At 33.8% G+C, this 19,994-nt stretch overlaps 1 protein-coding gene across 1 annotated transcript; it reads right to left on the bottom strand.

The window, feature by feature from the left end:
• Nucleotides 1–15,035: 15,035 nt before the first annotated feature.
• Nucleotides 15,036–19,544, bottom strand: LOC136978062 (uncharacterized). The gene has a single exon (XM_067273706.1). It carries the CDS (start codon nt 19,542–19,544, stop codon nt 15,036–15,038), a length of 4,509 nt encoding a protein of 1,502 aa, XP_067129807.1.
• Between the last annotated feature and the right edge of the window lie 450 nt (nt 19,545–19,994).

The raw sequence follows: 19,994 nt of genomic DNA, 5'->3' as shown, positions 1-19,994 counted from the left end.
ATTGCTCTTATTATTATATTTAACAGAAGATAAAATTAAAAATAATAATAATGAAAATTTACAGAAAATATGCAAACTTTAATTTTAAGTGTAGAAATATTAATATTTTCATTTGAAACATTTATATATTTACAATAGCTCATTGCCATATTCATTTTGAGTGAGATGATAAAACGGGTTGTGAGGCAAATCATTTCCCTTCCCAAATTTTGATTGTTATAAATCTCACAACATACGAAGGAAAAGACGAAGGGGATGGTGTCGTTTTCCTCTTTTTTCAATGGTATAAATGACAGATGTTACTCTATCCATGTCACGTGGACGCATATAATTCTTAAAATTAATAGACAAGAGAGAAGGAGGATTACTTAATGACCAATCATGCTTATCACAAATTACCTCAATTTTTCCGGAACAAACTCATGATCGGTCAAAACGAAGAATAAAATAAAAGGAAATGACGAAAATCACGGAGAGTGAAAGGCAGTGAGGAACTCAGTGGAGGAGAACGAAGACAAAAAGGTAAAGAGAAAGTGAAGGTAAAAGAGAGAGAAAGAAAAGGCAGAAAAAAGAGAAGGAAAGGAAGAAAATCAACGCAACATCTAGAAGAGAAGACAACTATTTTCCTGGTATGTTGTGAGTCGCGCAATTCAGATAACTCCCGTTAGGTACTCCCCGTTTTACAAATAGAAATAGGCTAACTTCCTAAAACAGATTTTATACTTACTATTAACTTACACTAAGTTCAAAGATTATGTTTCGTTTTTCTGTAATAAATTTTCTCTTTTATTCGTGAATTAGTTTACTTGACTTTGCATTCATCCTCTTGAGAGGCTCATTCCTGGACTAAGAAGCGAAAAAAACAAAAGGCAGATAGTTAAGGCGCGGGGGCTACCCCCCGCGCCTTAACTATCTGCCTTTTGTTTTTTTTTTTTTTTTTTTTTTTTGTCTAAATCGGAGGTGTGTCTGACAACACACATCTGTTGGCAGGGTCCTACCTCAAGTAATCCAATTTTTAACGGCCCCAAGCCCACACAGGGTTTAATATTTTATAAATTTAAAATTTGATAAAAATAATTATTAGAGATAAATAATTATAGATAAATAATAATTATTAATTATAATAATTAAATCCTATTTAATGTGAAAAAGTACGTAATATTTTTTAAATTTAATATAATAAAATTATTGGCATAATAAGTGATTCACTCTTATATTCTATTTAAAAATTGTTGAAATTATTCTTATATAAATATTTCACTATATAGGCTATATTAAGATAATAATTCAGAATAAGTTTTTAAGCAAATCACGATTAATAATTTTGACTATTTTATAGATTCCAGTTATATACACAGTATCTAAGAAATCCTAGTATAAGATAATCAATAAACAAATTTCATTATGTATATAGAATGTGCTTATCCGATTACCATAAAAATATAATTAAATAAACAATAATTAATTTTAGAATTAAAAAATTTTAACTAAACTAAATTTATTTCAAAAAACTATATTATTTACATAACATACAACAAATATATTCTTATTTATTATTATCGTATAATACCCAAACAAATATATATTAATTAGAAATAAATCATGTTCAGTACAGGAGCTGAAAGAAGTAAGTTGGAGCCACGTATACATATAATTACTTGTTTAAAAAATAAGCAAAAAATTGCTGTAACAACGTAAAATGACCAAAATACATTATTTAATGTTCAATTTTAAATCAAATTTCTTTTAATATAACAATATTTATCGATATAATAGATGTTACGAAATTCATTCTCATAATGTTCATTTGGTGACTTTGATATAACAAAGTGAACACTAAAGACAAATAATCTTACTTTAGATGAAAACTAGAAGAATAATTTGTATTAAGCAAGATAACATTCCTATGAAATGATTAGGAAAAAATATATCCTGAATTCATCAATCTACATAAGAAAGAATGTTTATTTGAAAAGATTTCATTACATTTCAGGGATCTAAAAATGGCAAGGCGAGACATAAGTGCCACAAGATCGAAAGGAAACAGATTTTCGAACAAAAAAAAAAGCCTTGGAAACGAGGGATATGCTTTAATTTTTAATTGTACCCCACATATGTTCTATATTGGAAAGGTTGGGATTACTCGATTGCTATTATATGTTAATGTTATGTTGGTCCGCCAAGTCTTGCTGGTTTTAGCAGTATGCAAATTTCACTATTCAGTTAGAAAATAAAATGTCTGTGATATTGTTATTTTTCTAATGATGATAATAGATTTTCCTCAAGGATTTGTTGAAATTTTGCTGCATTTGCTGATCCCTCGATAAAATGCAAAGTTCCCACACCTTGAGCTGACATGCAACCCCACACTATAACACTTGCTGAAAATTTTACAGTGCGCTGTAGACAGTCCTGATGGAATGCCCTTGCTTTCTAATGGCTTTTTCTATTGCCTTCGATGCAGACTTCAAACTTTTCGTCATCACTAAAAACAGCCTGCTTCCACCGTTGTCGCGTGTAGCGTTGGTGCTCTTTGATCCACTTCAATTGCTTCTTGTGTTTTTGTGAGAAGTGGTTAATTTTCCTTTCTTCCTTTGTCTAAGAAAAGCCACATGTCACAATTGTTAAGTAAAATATAATAATATTTTCTTACCTAGTAGAAGCTGCACCCAAGTTTGAGCAGATGTATACAAGTTTCTTTTGTAACTTCTTTTCCAGTAACTATATTCCATTCGTTCACTAATTCAGTGAGTCATGCCTTCAAGATTTTTTAAAATTATTTCACGAAGGTGTGATTATTCTTTTTTATAGTTGCTGGCCTACCAGTTGGTTTCTCTTGATGAATTATACCAGTTTCTTGATATTTAAAATTCGTAATACCCATACTGTGGTATTACGAATTTTTAATTCCTTTGAAATTTTTCTTAAGGATTTGATCCTGTCTATGGAGGATAATAATTTCTTCGCGTGCATCAACACTTACAGCCTTACCAGGTGTTTGATATTATTGAAGGATAAGCCAGAGATTGATTAAAATAACATGCTGTCCGAGGTTTTTTTTGTCGGGGTATTATAATTATTACATAAACTGACAGTTAGCGTCACTTATAGATATATTGTATCAGTTGATAACCATGCTTGCTGTATGTGCCGTTTACGCACAATGGCTGTAAAAATAGGTGGATAAATCGAATGTTTCTGTTCACGTTTATGTTTACTGTACAGTAGTTTCAAATATCTTAAGTGAAGATCAACGGATGAGATTTGTTTCTTGCATATAATAATACTTTAGAGGTTTGAACAATGAGTCTAACCTGTAATCAGTCAAAAATAACAGAGTAGGGTCTGGCAGAGGGCTCACCCGTACAATGTTCACCCACTAACCTACATTTTTAAAGGTAAACTGGTAATTTAGCATGAAATATTTTGTTTTGTTGAACCTGTTTTTCGGAAAACACTATTATTTGCCTGTTGTTGTTTTGTTTAGTATGTTAGGAAAACATTAATTCAGTCAGTTTTTTAAATAAAATTTATTTTCACACTCACAGCTGCCAGAACTTTTATTTACCATCTAACCCTGGTTTACCCTACAAATTTCGCAATTTATCGTTGGAAATTATTCATTTTGTCTTTCAATGTTTGCCAAAAAAAAGTTAATTTATTAACTTTTATGAACCGCAACTAGAATTCGTATTAGTTTCATCAATTTAAGAAATCATTATTGAATTAATTATTCTTTATACATTGAAGAGCTTCATTGGTTAAATATATCTTTTTACGAAAATATATTAAGCAAAAGGAACTATTATGAATATATGCAATTTAATGTTATTTATCAAATAATAGTTAAAGAAATTCTTAAATATATTTCTAGTATCACAATAAAAATTTTATTAAAAATATATTTATTCTGTAAAACTTTCAAATTTCTGTAAAACTGTCCTTTAATTCGGTTATTTCTCAATTGCTTTTACTATTAAATTAAAATTTAACACGAATTTTTCAACATGTAAAAATTTTCAGTGTTTATCGTTAAAGAAAGATTAACATTAAAAAACGTGTCTTACAATTTTATTACACAATTAAATATTATCAAATTATAAAGTATAAAATTTAATTCGCTTCAATAATATTATAATAAAACTTTCTGGCAAAGTCATTACGTAAATATTGTGAAATTTTCCATAAAAACGCAACAATCCTTTTCATTTAATATTATCTGAAATTAATTTTTAACGAAATATTAAACTCAGCCTTTTTAAACATTTAATGAAACATCAAACACTTTCTATCTCTGATAAATGCATATTAAACAAAACACTAACGTTTTCAACCGAATAGAATTGGCCATCTTCAGGTGTAACAAGAAGGAATTTAGCTATTAGGCTTAAGGAGTACAAATATGACATTAATAAAGGGCACTGCAACACAGTTTTGTCAAGTATGGCACAAGCAGAGGACTGTGTAGTTAAATAGAATGAAGCGACTATTCCCCAGGGCCATGCATTCCCCATCATTAGCATTGCACGAAGAAAAAATCGAAATCTATAAAAGTAAATTAAAGGACGGTTGTATTAATGCTAGGGATGCGAATGGACTAGCTTCTGCGTGGAAATTCTACATAAAAGAAAAATTAAAATAGAAAATATAAAAACTCTTATATTTAGATGCACTTTTATGTATTTTATTTTATTTTATCTATTTTATTATATTATTTATATTGTTGTTGTTTTAGTTTGTTTAATATATTTTGTTTTATTATTTATTTGTTAATTTATCTAATATTTTCGTTTTAAATTTAAATATAAAATACTGATATTCGGACGTTCAGTCGTTAAAATGTTAATTTTTTTTTCTTTTTAAATACGTTTGAATTCAATTAGGTTGAGAACGTTAGTGTTTCGTTTAATAAACATTTCTCAGCGATAGAAAGAGTTTGGTGTTTCATTAAATATTAATTTTTTAATAATAAGAAAATATTATAAATGTTGTATAATTAAAAAATTTCTATTTAAATAAATATGTGTTTTTTTTAAATAAATTTTTCTTTGTGTTTAAAGTTCAATTATGTTAACAAACACAAATACATGGATAAACGGATTCTTTAAACTAGGCCTTGTACATAGAAAGGGCCTTCGAAATTTAATTTTTAATTAACGTAAAAAAAAAACTAACTGTAAAAAGTTTCCTTCACATTAATTTTGTAAATGGAAAAACTTTAATTTATTTGATGTTTTTATTTAATCTGTGATATATATTTTTCTGAAATTCGTAAAAATGCTTAGTAACTGGTTCGGTCCACCTCACTCCCTAATATTTTAATAAGAAGTAGAAATTAAAAACGTTAATTAAAATTTTTGAGTTCGATCTGAAAGTTTTTATTTTTTTTAAAATAAAATAATTTTTTGAAGGAAAAATTAGAATAAGACATAAAAGGTTTCTTTTTAAAATTATAAATATGTTAACGAATTTTTTAAAATTGAATCCAATCCAAACGAAAGAAAAATATATCGAAAGAATAGTAATAAAAATTAATTAATTAGTTAAAATAATAATAGATTTCTTAATTATTGATGTTTTTAATTTAACCATTAGAATTTTTACTTTAAAAAATGAGCAAAATGGAATGAAAAATATTTAAAAGATCAATCAAGATTAGTTATATCCATTAGCTAAATGGATATACATCTAATATGATCCATTTATAATATTTAAAAAGTTTAATATCTTACATTTTAATACATTAACTAAATATATATATATAATACAATATTAATTATTTATAAATTATGTATTAATCCATATTAATAATTTATTTAATAACACATGATTATATTAATGATTTTAATTTTAGTTTTTTAAATCGTTAAAATATTTAATAAATTATATATTTTAACGATTTACATATATAAATTTATTTTATATCATTAATATAATAATATATTAGTAATATAAAATACTTTTAGGGTTTTAATTTCTTCTTCTTAGTAATACTCGTATAGAGCATATTGTAAATATATCTATGAATAAATGAACGATAAAATTTTAAACTGAAGTTATTAAATTATATTTAATTTTATAAGATAGCAGACAAACATAAAGTTATTTTAATTAAATAAGTGATAAACAACACAGGAAAAAAATTCCGAAAATACACATAATCTGATTAAAAATAGTCAAATATTCTTAAATTTTAACAAAATATAAAAAACAATTTTAAAAATTTAATAAACTTAGAATATCATGCAAACAATTTTTAATTAAAATAATGAAAAAACAAATTAATAATGTAATACTGTATTAATTAAATAATTCCTATATATTTTAAACTTTATTTCTTAATTAAATGGTTACGTTTTAACGTTAAAGATTAAAACCAAACGTAAAATTTTAGTTACTTATAATGCTTAATAACAATTTTGCAGATTTTACTACGTTTATACAATTAAATTAATAAACATACTTAAATAGTTGTTAATTTAATTAGGAAATATGATTATTAATAATTATTAAAGGAATTTTTGGTAATAATGTATAAGTTATATTAATGTAAGAAATACTCAAATTATCACGTTAAAAACTAAATAAATTTGTGCAAATAAGTAAATTTCTTTTATAATTTTTTACCTTACGATATTAGAATGTATAATTTTTTATTAAAAATTGGACATTTTAATGCCAATTATATTAATTCAAATCCTAGTAAAATTAACAAATTTATCGTGTTATAAATAAATATTTGAAGAATTTTTCTCGCAATCCAATTACTTTCTAAATTTAATGAAAATGTAAATGAATAGAATGTATACAGATTGCGGAAATAAACGATTTTACAAAGAATTCTTGAGAATTTAACTAATATCATTGAAGCGAAAGCATCTATGAATATTAATATATGTAAATGTGAAATAAGGTTTTGCACTCGAGTTGTAAGTTGTATTATCACTTTAGTAAATTGCTTAATATATGAAGTAGTAGAAACTATTTTACTTTAACAATTCTTTTTCTTTAAATAGTAAATTCTGAAGTTCCTCATAGGAAAATATGCGAATAGACCAACCTACTCATCGAAGCGAGCAATAGTAACGATCCGGAAAAAAGCTGTCATAAAAATATTTTACAAATGATTACGACTCTTCCTGCATTTTTATAAGTGCATTTATCGAGTTGAATAGAAACAGCTTATGTAAATTATTGCAAGACATGGAATTCGAAAGGTTCAATCTGACTAACTGGAGAAGTCGTTGAAGAGCTGGAGGCAATGTTGTATTGATCAAGTGATGCATAAAATTTAGTAACGAATTGCTTGTAAACACATAAATCAAAGATTTTTGAATGTAAAGAGAACAAACTAAACTTACAAGTGAATTAAATGAGCAAAAGATAACAAAATATAACAGCTCTTTATCTAACAGGCATTTAGCCATTAAGGTTATTTAGCTAAGGTTAGTAAACCCGAAAAAATTTGTATGAATTTGATCATAAATTTTTTAATATTCTAAAATTAAGAACGTTGTAATGTAGACAAATATACGCAAAGTTATATTAAAATTCTATAAATTTGTGAATATTAAGAAAATAATAATAAAAGATAAGTATTAACAGATAAATACATACAACAAAATTATTAATAAATCTTTAAAAATTTAACCTTTTCAAATTATTAATTTAACAGAAAACACTATAGAATTATTCGAGTTTGTAATAAAGATGAAGACAAATAACTTATTTCTAAAGATAAAAATATAACAGAACCTTTTTTCTGCAATAAATTCACTGTTATAGTATGAAAGTTATACAGGAAGCCAGTGTTAATTCACGAATCCATTTTTTACTATCGTTATTCAATATTTTCTCTCACCAGACATGTTTATTAAATGGATTTTCATAAACAACAATCACATTCATCATCAGATAACGGCATCATCCGTCTTCCTGGCAGGAATGTATTTATCTTAGGAATATAAAGATTAGATACACCAGGTTAGAAAGTCCGTAGAGAGTTACAGAACAATCCAAATCTCTAAAGACATCTCGTATCATCTTATACGATCATGCAGCTTTACCAGAGTACTGTACTGTACATAGAAAATAAATTCACATAGTATTTTCTAACATCCTTTCACTTTAATCTGTTATTTATATTGAATTCCAGAATATACAATTTTTATTGTGCATAATTCTATATCTGTTTATAAGAAATTTTCTACAATAAATTATCTAATTTATTAAATCTTTATTATAAAGATATTCTTAATATAACTTTATATTAATTTCATTCCAATTTTCCCGTCTATAGTTTCTTTATTCACAAATTTATCTTGGATCCGAGAGTAAGAGTTGAAGTATTTTCTATATCAATAATTTCATATTTTAATAAAAAATTAATTAAGAAATTTATTTTAAAATCAGAGAATTGAGTTTTTAAATGTCAATCCAAGCTTAAAAATTGCATGAATTCCAGTTTCGAGTGATTTATTTTCTAAATTTATTACTCTTTTCTGAATATTCTGATCTCACTCAGAAGCATATAAATCACAAAATAATCAATAGAAAGAGTCAATATTTAAAAAATACTATAGAATTTAATTTAAAATATTTTATAAATGTTTACATTAATAATGCACTTAATTAGTTAATCATATAACATAATTATAAAAATTTTCGAGGAAAATAAAATATTTACTACACATAATAGCGAATTTCTAACATGCTAAATTTATTACAAAATCTATCCCAAAGTTGAATATTCTCGATACATTGTTCTTAATGATGAAAAAATCATTAATAAATGAATATAATGAAGACATTTTAGAAGATTGTATTTTTTGTAAGGCGATTTTTTCATCATTACAGAACTAATGAAGAAAAAATATAAATTAAAAATCATAAAAAAATATTAAATTTAATAGAAAAAGCAACTAAACGAATGTCATTTTAAAAACATTAATTTATAATAGCTATTGTTAACAAATAATTATAAAAACAATTTTTTAAAATTTTAATTAACTTTTTTCCCATCGATTTTTAAATGATAAAATTATATAATTATATATCTAACAATTAAAAATACTCTTCGCTTCTTGACATTTTTATCCGTAACTTTCTGAATCTTACTTTTTTTCTATTAAAAGCTAATAAAAGTACAAGTATCTTCAATCAGAATTTAATTATTTTATAAATTTTAATTGAAGAGACTTGTACTTTTATAAGAGTGAAAAATATCTTTATATGTTAAAGTATCCAGAGAATTTTGTAATTAGTAAGTAAGTGGTGGAGATTTATACACTCACGAATGTGTGAGCCCGCGAAACTGAGAGCGGGCCTGAGCTAATTTCGCGCAAAATTACTTTGTAATTTAATTTCTTAACGCGATTGTTAGAAAAAACATTGCACTAGAACAGATCGAATGACGTTCTCTATAAACAAACAGAGAAGAATTTTAACAAGATGTCAAAAAGAAAATATCTCATTGTGAAAGAGGGACAGCTGCAATCAAACGTCAACGAAGTCAACGGGAGAAACCTATGCTCGCACCTGGGAATTAAGCTTTGACTCCATCAACAGTCGATCATGTGATCATTATCCCAGGCGAATAGCTTAAAAGATGGAGACACCGAAGTTCCGGGCGTTCGTCTCATACAAAATCGGAAGGAAGGTGTTCGTCCCATACAAAGTTGGAAGGAAGACGACTCCACATCTAGAAGTTAATTAGTGCCAAGGGAAGACGACAACAAGATTAAACGGACTTCCATGAATGGACAGCCCCAGCCCATGCAAGTCGCCAAAGAGAAGACTCCCATGCACCAGCCCATCAACTTTCGAATCCCTCTCTCTCCGATCGAACGAACGTCATTTAATCGATCAACGAATTTTGAGGTATCAGTAGATGATTGTAAACTTTCTCTCCACGACTTTAGCGCCCAAATTAGGTCAATAGGTCAAGCACGCGCCTTGTGAGCTTAAATAGAAACCTTTGTCACTCCACTTGATAAGAATATATGTAATCGCATCTAATCGCATATTCTGTAGAAATTATCCTAATTAGTAGAATTGTATGTATCATAGGGTTAGATATATAATAAACTTTTATTTTGTTAACAACCTGTCTCCTGTCTATGCGACCAAAAGAACACCTATCGACGTACTCACGCGACATCCCCACTCGAAAATTAGCCCTCCTAAAGCCATCCAACCAGACACGGAGATCGGACTTTACCAGCCCGTGCAGATTAAGTAATCATTAGGGAGGTACCCTGTTGCCCCCTGCATATCTCACAAATGCATTTTGTAAACAAAATCATGATCAAATTTTCTAAAATCGATTCTTAACACAAAATTTCCTATGCATTGTATTGCATGATAAAATATATTACAGGAAAATAATTGTAATTACTTACGTAAAATGCGTTGTATATTACCACAAATCAGCTTACCAAGACATACATTTACTAGCTGTTAAAACTGGCTCTATGTCTTGGTAAGCTGGTTTATGGTCCACCTCATATTATATTTCGAAATAAAAATAATGATATAATATTATAAAACGCGTTTAAAATTATTTTACAATTATTTTTATATTAAACAAAAAAAAGACATTTTTATATACTGTTAAATACTACATATAATTTATTATCTTCCGAGTTGCCAGAGTAAAGTTACTATAAAATTTGTATTAAAAGATGTCTGGAAAATTGATTAAAGATAAATCTGCATATAAAAGTTTTTATTGTGAAACTCTCATTATAAAAAGGCATAGTGTCGAGAAGTATTTAACGAGAATGAGAGGAGAATGTGTGATGAGAACGGCTTCATTTTTAATAATGAAAATGCTGTTGTCGTTTTTAATACTCGATATTTAGAAAGCAGAACATAGAGTGCTTACTTGATAGATTCAATACATATGGCATATGCCAAAGTCGTAAATTAGTTTCTGTTTAAAAAATAAATTTTTACGTAATCTAGAGTACTAAATTGGTCTGATTAAGGGTTATTCTAATAAAATGCAACATTGTTTCAATCGTAGCAAATATTGAAGTATGAAGGCTAAACTTGCGATACGACTTAAAAATCCAATGCAACTAATGGATATACATTACTATATCCAGTTACTAGGATTCGGAATAAAACAATAAAGCTTAGGATATAAACGAATGAAAATTCTTAGGAAATTTCAGTGTAAAAACCCCCAGATGGATAGCGCAGATATGAAGGATTTACAGTAAGTGAGGTTTGAAGACTGTAGAAATAACATTCTTTTCGTATTAAATAACGAGGAAAATATTATAAGATTCGAAGCTGGAACCATTTAATGTTTGTAAATAATGTTAAAAACGTATAACGTGAAAAAAATGTATCTGCAGGAATTTGAAATGAGAAAAATTTCAAATTTATTACCATTCACTATGAATTAATTATAATTAAATAATTTACTGTTTATTATAAGATTTACAATTCTCATTTTATCAGTATTTATTTCAAAGTTATTTTTATTTCAATACTTGAAAACAAGATTCAATTTATGTTTAAAAAGTTTGAATAGAAACGACAATGAACACATCTCTTGATCGTCACAATAGATAAACAGAAGTATTTTCATTTCTTTCAGTTTTAAGCCATCAGAGTAAAAATCAAACTAGAAAACAAAATTGACAAAGCAGATATAAGCTATCTGAGCTGAAAGGTCATCCTGTAAAGTTCCTATTAAGATACGAAAATATTTAGAAGGGTTCTCTTATTGCGTTTAAATTACTAAACGAAGATTCAATAATGCTTATATTATTTTCAATGAATATTTTAAGATTGCACTTTCTAGAAGATTGTTGTTGATTGAATGAAATGATGATTTTAAGCGAGATAATAGGTATATTGTTTTATGTCTCAAAAATAGATTAGAAGCATCGAATAGAAATAAATCTTTAATATTCCCCTTCCGAGAACGAACAATAAATTGTAACTTTCTAAAAACATTGTATTTATCTATCCAGTTTTCAAGTTTCACGTTAATGCACCATTAAAAAGTTTTAAAAAGTTAGAAAGAGCAATTGGCTATAAAACTATAATCAATTGTTGGATGTACGAGATTTCAAATTTCAGTTTTTGAAAATCGTAAAGTTCTAAACAGGAGATAAAATTGAAGTTTTAAAAAGCTTGTAAAACCCTTATACAATTTAAAAATTTCGGAGAAACTGATTTTAATAACACAAGAGAAAATGAAATTGTTACACGATATTACAGTAATTTTTATTTTAATATTTAAAGAACTATTAAATGGTTTTGAAAACTGAAATTCGGATCTAATTTTAAAAAGAATTATGGAATATAATTAAGAAAAGTAAACGTTTCTTCGGGATGAATCTAAGAAAAATCATAATATCGGCGTCGCTGTAAACCTTTCTTAACTTACTAATAGTGGATCTAAAGGACGTAAAATGTCTGTCTTGGGATAACTTATGCTTCACCAGTTACGAATGCAGTGTAACTATAATGAGTAGGTATTCAGAGTTTTCTGTAGAAAAATTGTTAAGCAAATTTCACCGAAATTTGGTATTTATACTCCGAAGATATCGATTTTTGAAAACACTTTACTTCAAAATTCAGCCGCTGGGGAGGTATTCGGTGCTTCAACCCACTTAATGTGCATATTACATACTACTCCTAACAAATTTCGAGAGTTAAGAAACAAAGCGCAATTATTGTATTTGAATTATGATTAAAGATGTGGAATAGAGAACTGACGATTATATCAAAGTTATGGCTCAATGTACTCTCTATATCCAATACTCTAAAAACTGCATTAGTTGCACAATACATTTGATCGCGAAATGCAAATGACCATTTGCGCATTTAGTAAAATTCTGTTTTTTTTTTTTTTTTTTTTTTTAATGCTAATTGAATAATATTGCCTTGATAAACGAGGCTCTTTACGTAGCTCCCTAAACAAGTCAAAGGAGTTCAGATCGGGTGATCGTGGTGCTAGAAATGATGATTAATCACTATCTCGCGCAAAAAAAATGTAGTAAGGCTTGCATATTTCAGCCAATATATGGGATTAACCATCTTGCATAAAGATTGTACTGTTCGGACTATTTCGTTTCTGATGTGCTGGAATGATGAAGCTTTAGAGCATATCTCCGATCTAGCGCATTAACGAAACATGTCAGTGGCCCAGATGCAGAGCTTTCTTCAAAAAATAAATAAATAAATAAAGAACAAAAGAAAAAGAATATTGTGAAAACACTCCAGACTGTTATGTATTATATGTGCAATGGAATTTCTTGGTGAACGTGTGGATTTTCGACACACTACGGCAATTGTGAGTGTTCATATAACCATACAGATAAAAAATGTGCCTTATCACTCTACAGTTTGCCAGAGCCAGCATTATTAACTATTACCAGAGTTACGAATTTTTCGTTAACATTATCACCAGAAACCAAATCTTTCGTGAAATATCTTCTATGAATAAAAATGCAAGATTTTTTCAGGAATTTATACATTATCGTATAGAGCAGTGGTTCTCAAAGTGGGGGTCGTGAAAAATATTTGGGGGGTCGCTGAAGAATTGATGCCAAATCAATTTTTTTCAAATATTTTATAAATTTACTATGGATTCATGTTTAGAAATAATAGAAATAAAAAATATATAAAATAATTTTTACTTAAATAAATTGCCCATGTAAATAATAAAAACAATATAAATATTTTAATACGAGCCTAATATTCATAAATTTGTGCGCTATTGGGGAATCCCCCGAGTTCCAATCTCAGCCTGAACTATGATAGAACAACATTGTCATTTGGAACGGTGTTCCCTAGCAGCGTTGCGTCTGTAGGCAAGTCGAGTTAGAAATACAGTAGAGCGTCGTTATCCGAAAACCGGATCAACCGAAAGCTTTTCAGTCAGCAAATTTAAATTTCCGCTAGTGCTGTGACGCTGCAATATTTGACTATGTCTTGGGCTACTCCAATATTATTTTAGTTGGTATGCGTTTTTAGCTGGCAGCACTGGAGCGACCATGAGAGGGTACTTAACTCCCTCCCTCCGGGATGTTTTCCTACACATAGTCATTCTTCGGGGTCCTTTCAAAATTTTTAAGTGCAAAAGGGGGGTCGCGGACCAAAAAGTTTGAGAAACACTGGAGTGAAGATCCTTTCTACTCGTCACGTGATCTTTACAAATGTTCCGTCCCGAGTCGTTCTTTACGCCTCGAGATTGTCCGTTTGATGGTCCGTTGAAAGTCACACCTCCACACTCGATAATTAGTTATATACAGTTTATTTACAAATATTTACAAAGATATACACTATGTAATAGCATTACGTACACTACAGTATCGAAGCTGTGATGCAGCACGTCGACTTAGCTGGCCTGGGAACACGAGTCACTCTTCTGGAGATGGCTTAACCTCGTGGCCGTCCGTCTCTACAACAACCTTTCTCCAGAGGACTTTCTAAGAGGAGAACACTCTCTCTATCCGCCTCAAAGGTCTGCCTGTTGTTAGAGACCGCCACGTACCAGGTCCCTCGCCCTTTCTCCTCGCTTTTTTGCCACCCTTCCAATTTAAGGGATTCTGGCACTGCCTCCTGCGACCAATCACTTCCTTCCCCTTCTTAGAGCCTTCCAAGACGTCCGCCCTATCTCCCGCCGACGTAGCTCACATTTGCGTCCGTGCTTTATTTATTCTTGTTTTCTCAAGCTGGCCGGCACGTGGCCAACACATTGTCCCTTAAGTGGAGACGCTACACCTTTGATCCTTCCGGCCGTTTATGGCCCCGACCCCAGGTGGGAGCAATTACCTCAGTCGGGCGGTTTCTTTGACACAGGCCGCCAAAGGCGACCTTTACACCTCCCACCGACAAGGTTCAAACTGCGCTTCAACAAAAGCCTGTTTGACATAAACAATACTACCGCGACACACAGCAATCTTTACCGTACAAATTATTTTGTTACACTACACTTCCTCCTTTCTTATTACAAGGATCAAGTTACTACAAATAATAAACTATACTAACAATATACAGTATTTAATATTTTACAGAAAAAGATATTTTACACAGTCAATAACATCTTCGGCAAATTGTCCCGTCACATTGCATTCAGAATCGCCTGGTAGATACTGATTACATCTATCCGAAGGACTTAATACCGACATAACTGCCTTGTCTGTACGATCTGGGGGTTCCGGATTGCTCCTGACCTCCAGTCTGGATAGGGCGTCCGCATTTGTGTGATTCTTCCCCTTCCTGTGCTCGATCTCGACGTTATAATTTTGCAATGCCAACGCCCAACGTGCCAACTTTGCACTATGAGGAGTGCTTAACGTTAGATACCTCAGAGGGTTATGGTCGGTTATCACCTTAACTGCATTCCCATATACCCAATAGTGGAATTTCTTTAATGCCCATACTACTGCAAACGCCTCCTTTTCTATCGTGGCCCAATGTAGTTCTGACCCGCGTAGTTTCCGGCTCGCAAAGGCCACGGGTCTCTCCTTATTCTCGGGTGACATCTGAGCTAAACACGCGCCGACCGCGTGCTCCGACGCATCGGTGAATAACACATACGGGCTTTCCGGGTCCGGTGCGTGCAAAAATGGGACCTTCCCTAACCGCTCCTTGATAGCGCAAAAGGCCCGTGTGGCCACAGGGTCCCAATATATGACATTAGGAGATCGGCGGTTCAATAAATTGGTTAATGGTGCCGTCACATTGGCAAAGCCCTCGATGTAGTCACGGTAATAACCGCAGATCCCTAAGAAGCTCCGCATCTGCTTTTTCGTCTTAGGTGCTTCTAATTCAGTGATTGCCTTAACCCTATCCGGATCAGGGTTATGATGACCTGACCCAACAATATGTCCCAAGTATTTGATGTGGGGCTGCGCGAACTGACATTTAGCGACGTTCACCGTAAACCCATTGTCTTGTAACGACTCTAGGACGCTCCTTAAGTGTTCTAAATGTTCGCGCCAACCATTGGAAAAGATGGCAATGTCGTCAATATAGGACATTGCGTAAGCCTTATGGGGAGCTAAAACCTTATCCATAATGCGCTGGAAAGTGGCAGATGCGTTCTTTAGTCCGAACGGCATTACCTCCCAAGCGAATTGTCCCCTGTGTGTCACAAAGGCGGTCATGTGCCGACAGCTTGGGTCGAGAGGTACCTGCCAATACCCTCTACTCAAATCTAATGAAGTTATATAACGAGACTGGGCAATCTGATAGATAAGCTCGGTCGGATGCGCCATGGGATATCTGTCCGCCACGGTGCCCGCGTTTAAATATCTGTAATCTACACAAAGACGAATTCCCCCCTCTTTCTTCGCAACGCAAACAATCGGATGAGCAAATTCCGAGGAACTACTTTTAATCAATCCGGCTTCGAGTAATTCGTCAATTATCTCGTCCACCTTGGATTTTAAAGCTAGAGGTATTCTATACGGCATTAGGCGCCTCGGTTGCCATCCTTCCTTCAAGGTAATACTATGACATCCAGCAGCCGTCTTCCCCGGCTTAGCATCGAATAGCCCCCGGTAGTCCTTCAGGACGTTCTCTAACTCTATCTTTTCCCTGCGGGTCAGCTGGGTGCACGAATCTAGGCTTGCCTCTCTTCCTTCGGACTGGGGTTCGATCACTCTGGACGTAGTTGGGGCCGTTATAACTTCGCCAAAACTGTCATCCCCTTCAAAAATGACCCCGACCGAGCGTATTCCCCGTACATACCGCTTCAGTTTATCGACATGCACCCATTTCGTCGCCCCGTTCTCCATTTTCACCCTATAGCTCCCATTGCGTACCTTTTCCTCAATGACGCCCGGTCCCTCCCATCTGTCGTCGGTTTTGCGGTTACAAAGCGCCTTTAAAACTAGAACAGAGTCTCCTACCGCAAATTCCTTTCGTCTAGTACGCAGGTTATAGTGGCTCGCGTAGGTCTGTTGTTGTAAGGCTGCGGTTTTATCAGCATAGTTGTGCACCACTTTGATTCTTTCAGTCAATTTATCTAGATACTCCCTGATGTTAGCGTTCAAACTATCAGGCGGACTAGCTTCCCCTGCCCATATATTTCTCAAGACGGATAAGGGACCGGTCGGGGCTCTGCCGTATAACAATTCGAATGGAGATATACCTGTGGTCTCGTTCGGCACTTCCCGGTACGCCCACAGCAAAAAGGGAACTATCCTATCCCAATCCCTATTGTTCTCTGCTATCACGTGCGCTAGCATATTTTTGAAGGTCTTGTTCCATCGCTCAACTGCACCGTTGCTTTGAGGATGCTCGGGAGTTGAAAATCGGATCGATACGCCCATTCGTCTCAGCATCTCACGAGTGAGTTGTGCCGTGAAATTGGTGCCTTGGTCACTACACACTAGATCCGGGAACCCAGTTCGCGAGAACACTTGTAATAATACGTTACATGTTGTCTTTGCCGACAACGAACGAATGCACTCCACCTCTGGCCACCTAGTGCACAAATCTATGAGGCAGAGGGCATATTTGTGTCCCCTAGCCGACGGTGGGTCGATCGGACCGATTACGTCTAAGTTTACTACCTGAAACGCTCTACTCGGCCTAGTGAGGGGACTAATTGGTGTACGGTCATCCTTCCGATAGGGGGCACGCACCTGGCATCTATGGCAAGCCTGGCAATATCTCTTTACATCCGCCGTCATGTTCGGCCAGAAAAATGCCTCTCTAATTCTATTGGCCGTCTTGCGACTGCCCAAGTGTCCTCCCCAGGGGGATTGGTGTGCTAACTTTAGTACCCGCTCCCTACGTCCTAGCGGTAGGACCACTTGTTTCATTCTTCTGCCATACCATTGATCCATGTGATATAGTAGACCACCCTCTATGACGTACCCGTTCTTTCCCTTTCTAGCTAAATCCCAGCTGCCCTTGAGTGTCTCGTCCCTGACCTGCGCCTCGTGGAGTGACCGTTTGCTTTCGTCATTCACGTCCGGGCTCTCGCCACTGTCCTCCCTATCTGTTACGGGGCCCGGATCATCTGCTACAGTGACCTCATTCACGACCGACCGTAGCTGCTCGCTCGTCTCTGCTCGTTTGGCTTCCTCTAGAGAACAATAATCGGCTGCGGAGATTAATGCATCCGTGGTGCCACTAAGCTCGTCAGTTAAGGCACAAGTTATCAAAACAGGGGTGTGATCAACCTCTCTTCTGTCCGGCTGCCTTTTTAAACTAATAGGGATGGTCACCAAGGCCGCAGTTACCTGCTGTCCGAACGCACCGATCAGCCTTATCTTCCCGGCCGCACGGGACATGTAATCCGGTATCAAGGCTTTCCTAATTACGGTTATTTCTGCCCCGGTGTCTACTATCGCCGAAAACTGACGATCCTGACAACTAAGTACGATATTTTTGTTAGCGCTAGCAGGTTGGTTTCCCCTGATCGCGTCCTCGTCGATGTTCACTCTCGCTACTAGCTGGCCGGTAGACTTCGTGCTTTCGTCTACATTAACTACTCGCGTCGCCCTGGGCTTTATCCTTTCCTCTTTATTACGCCTTCGCGGGCAGTTCTTGCTGAAATGTCCCATTAAACCACAAGTGAAGCATTTGATTTTGGCTTCCCTCGCCTCAGATTCCTTGTTGGTCGCGGTCGCATCCGCCGTTTTATTGGTGGTCTTCGCTTCCGCATACCGGTCGTGGTACGGTATCCCTTTACCCCTCTCGAACCTACGCCTGAAATCTCCCTTTCCTACGGCCTCTTCATGCTTGTCGGCGTATCTGGCTATCTCTTCCGGTGGGAGCCAGCCTTTACCTTCTTGCAATAAAACGTAACGCTTAGTGTCGGCATCTAACTTAGTCTTAAGGTGATCCGAGACCACTAATTTTGTTAGCTGCCCAAAAGAATCTACGCCTCTACTATTCAGATAATACCGATACAGATCCTCCATTCTAGCTGCAAATTGGGGCCACGTTTCTTTGCTTCCCTTTTCAGCGGAAGTGAACTCTTTGAGGTACTCAGCGGCAGACAGTCTCAGCTCGTCTAGTAGGAATTGTTTTAAGGTTTGGTAATCCCTGATCTCGTCTGCCGTAAGCCTATTTAACGCCGTTTTACATTTCTCCGATAGCACCGTTAAAACTAGCTGCCCCTGAAGTTCTTCCGGCACATCGTACGTTTGTAACACTACCTCTACGGCCCGAAACCACGACGGTACTTCCGCCTCCTTGTCTGGCATTTTAGGTAAAGCCCATCTAATTTTTCTAGCTAGGCTATCCAAGTTACCTCCCAGCTCAGAGTTATTACTAGTCCTAGATTCACTTCGTAGACGATCTCTCTCTAACTCTATTTCACTCTTCCTAACTTCTATTTCAGCTAGTCTAATTTGTAGGCGTAATTTCTCTACCTCGTCTGACTCACGCCCCTCTACTTTGTTCCGGTTATCCGTAACCTCGACCTCGGAGTCCAAAATTTCCCTTTCTGGCTCCGTATCCATTTCCTGGGATTGACTAAGATCAGCCCGACCTCCCTGATCCTCAGAACATGGCATACCCCTTTTTGACCCTTGAGTCCTTCCGCGTCCCGGCATTCTGAATACAAACAATCAAGAACAACTTACCAATGTTGAGTTCTGTTCCGCCTTGATTTCCGGCTACTCTTCCTTCCGTAAGTATCCAAAGTTCTCAACTATCTCGAATGTGGGCTCAGTACTTTCCTGTCGTCTTGCGAGAATCTCCTGAAGATTTGCAAGAAAATCCTGTCGAAGACTGCGCCAGTGAAGATCCTTTCTACTCGTCACGTGATCTTTACAAATGTTCCGTCCCGAGTCGTTCTTTACGCCTCGAGATTGTCCGTTTGATGGTCCGTTGAAAGTCACACCTCCACACTCGATAATTAGTTATATACAGTTTATTTACAAATATTTACAAAGATATACACTATGTAATAGCATTACGTACACTACAGTATCGAAGCTGTGATGCAGCACGTCGACTTAGCTGGCCTGGGAACACGAGTCACTCTTCTGGAGATGGCTTAA

This window comes from Centruroides vittatus, unplaced genomic scaffold, assembly GCF_030686945.1.
Source record: "Centruroides vittatus isolate TY-2023 unplaced genomic scaffold, ASM3068694v2 contig_487, whole genome shotgun sequence".
Lineage (NCBI taxonomy): Eukaryota > Metazoa > Arthropoda > Arachnida > Scorpiones > Buthidae > Centruroides > Centruroides vittatus.
This window is presented reverse-complemented; position numbering and strand designations above follow the sequence as displayed.

Bases quoted from the DNA above. Each gene is read 5' to 3' on its own strand.
- LOC136978062 (XM_067273706.1), bottom strand. From the start codon at position 19,544: ATGCCGGGACGCGGAAGGACTCAAGGGTCAAAAAGGGGTATGCCATGT.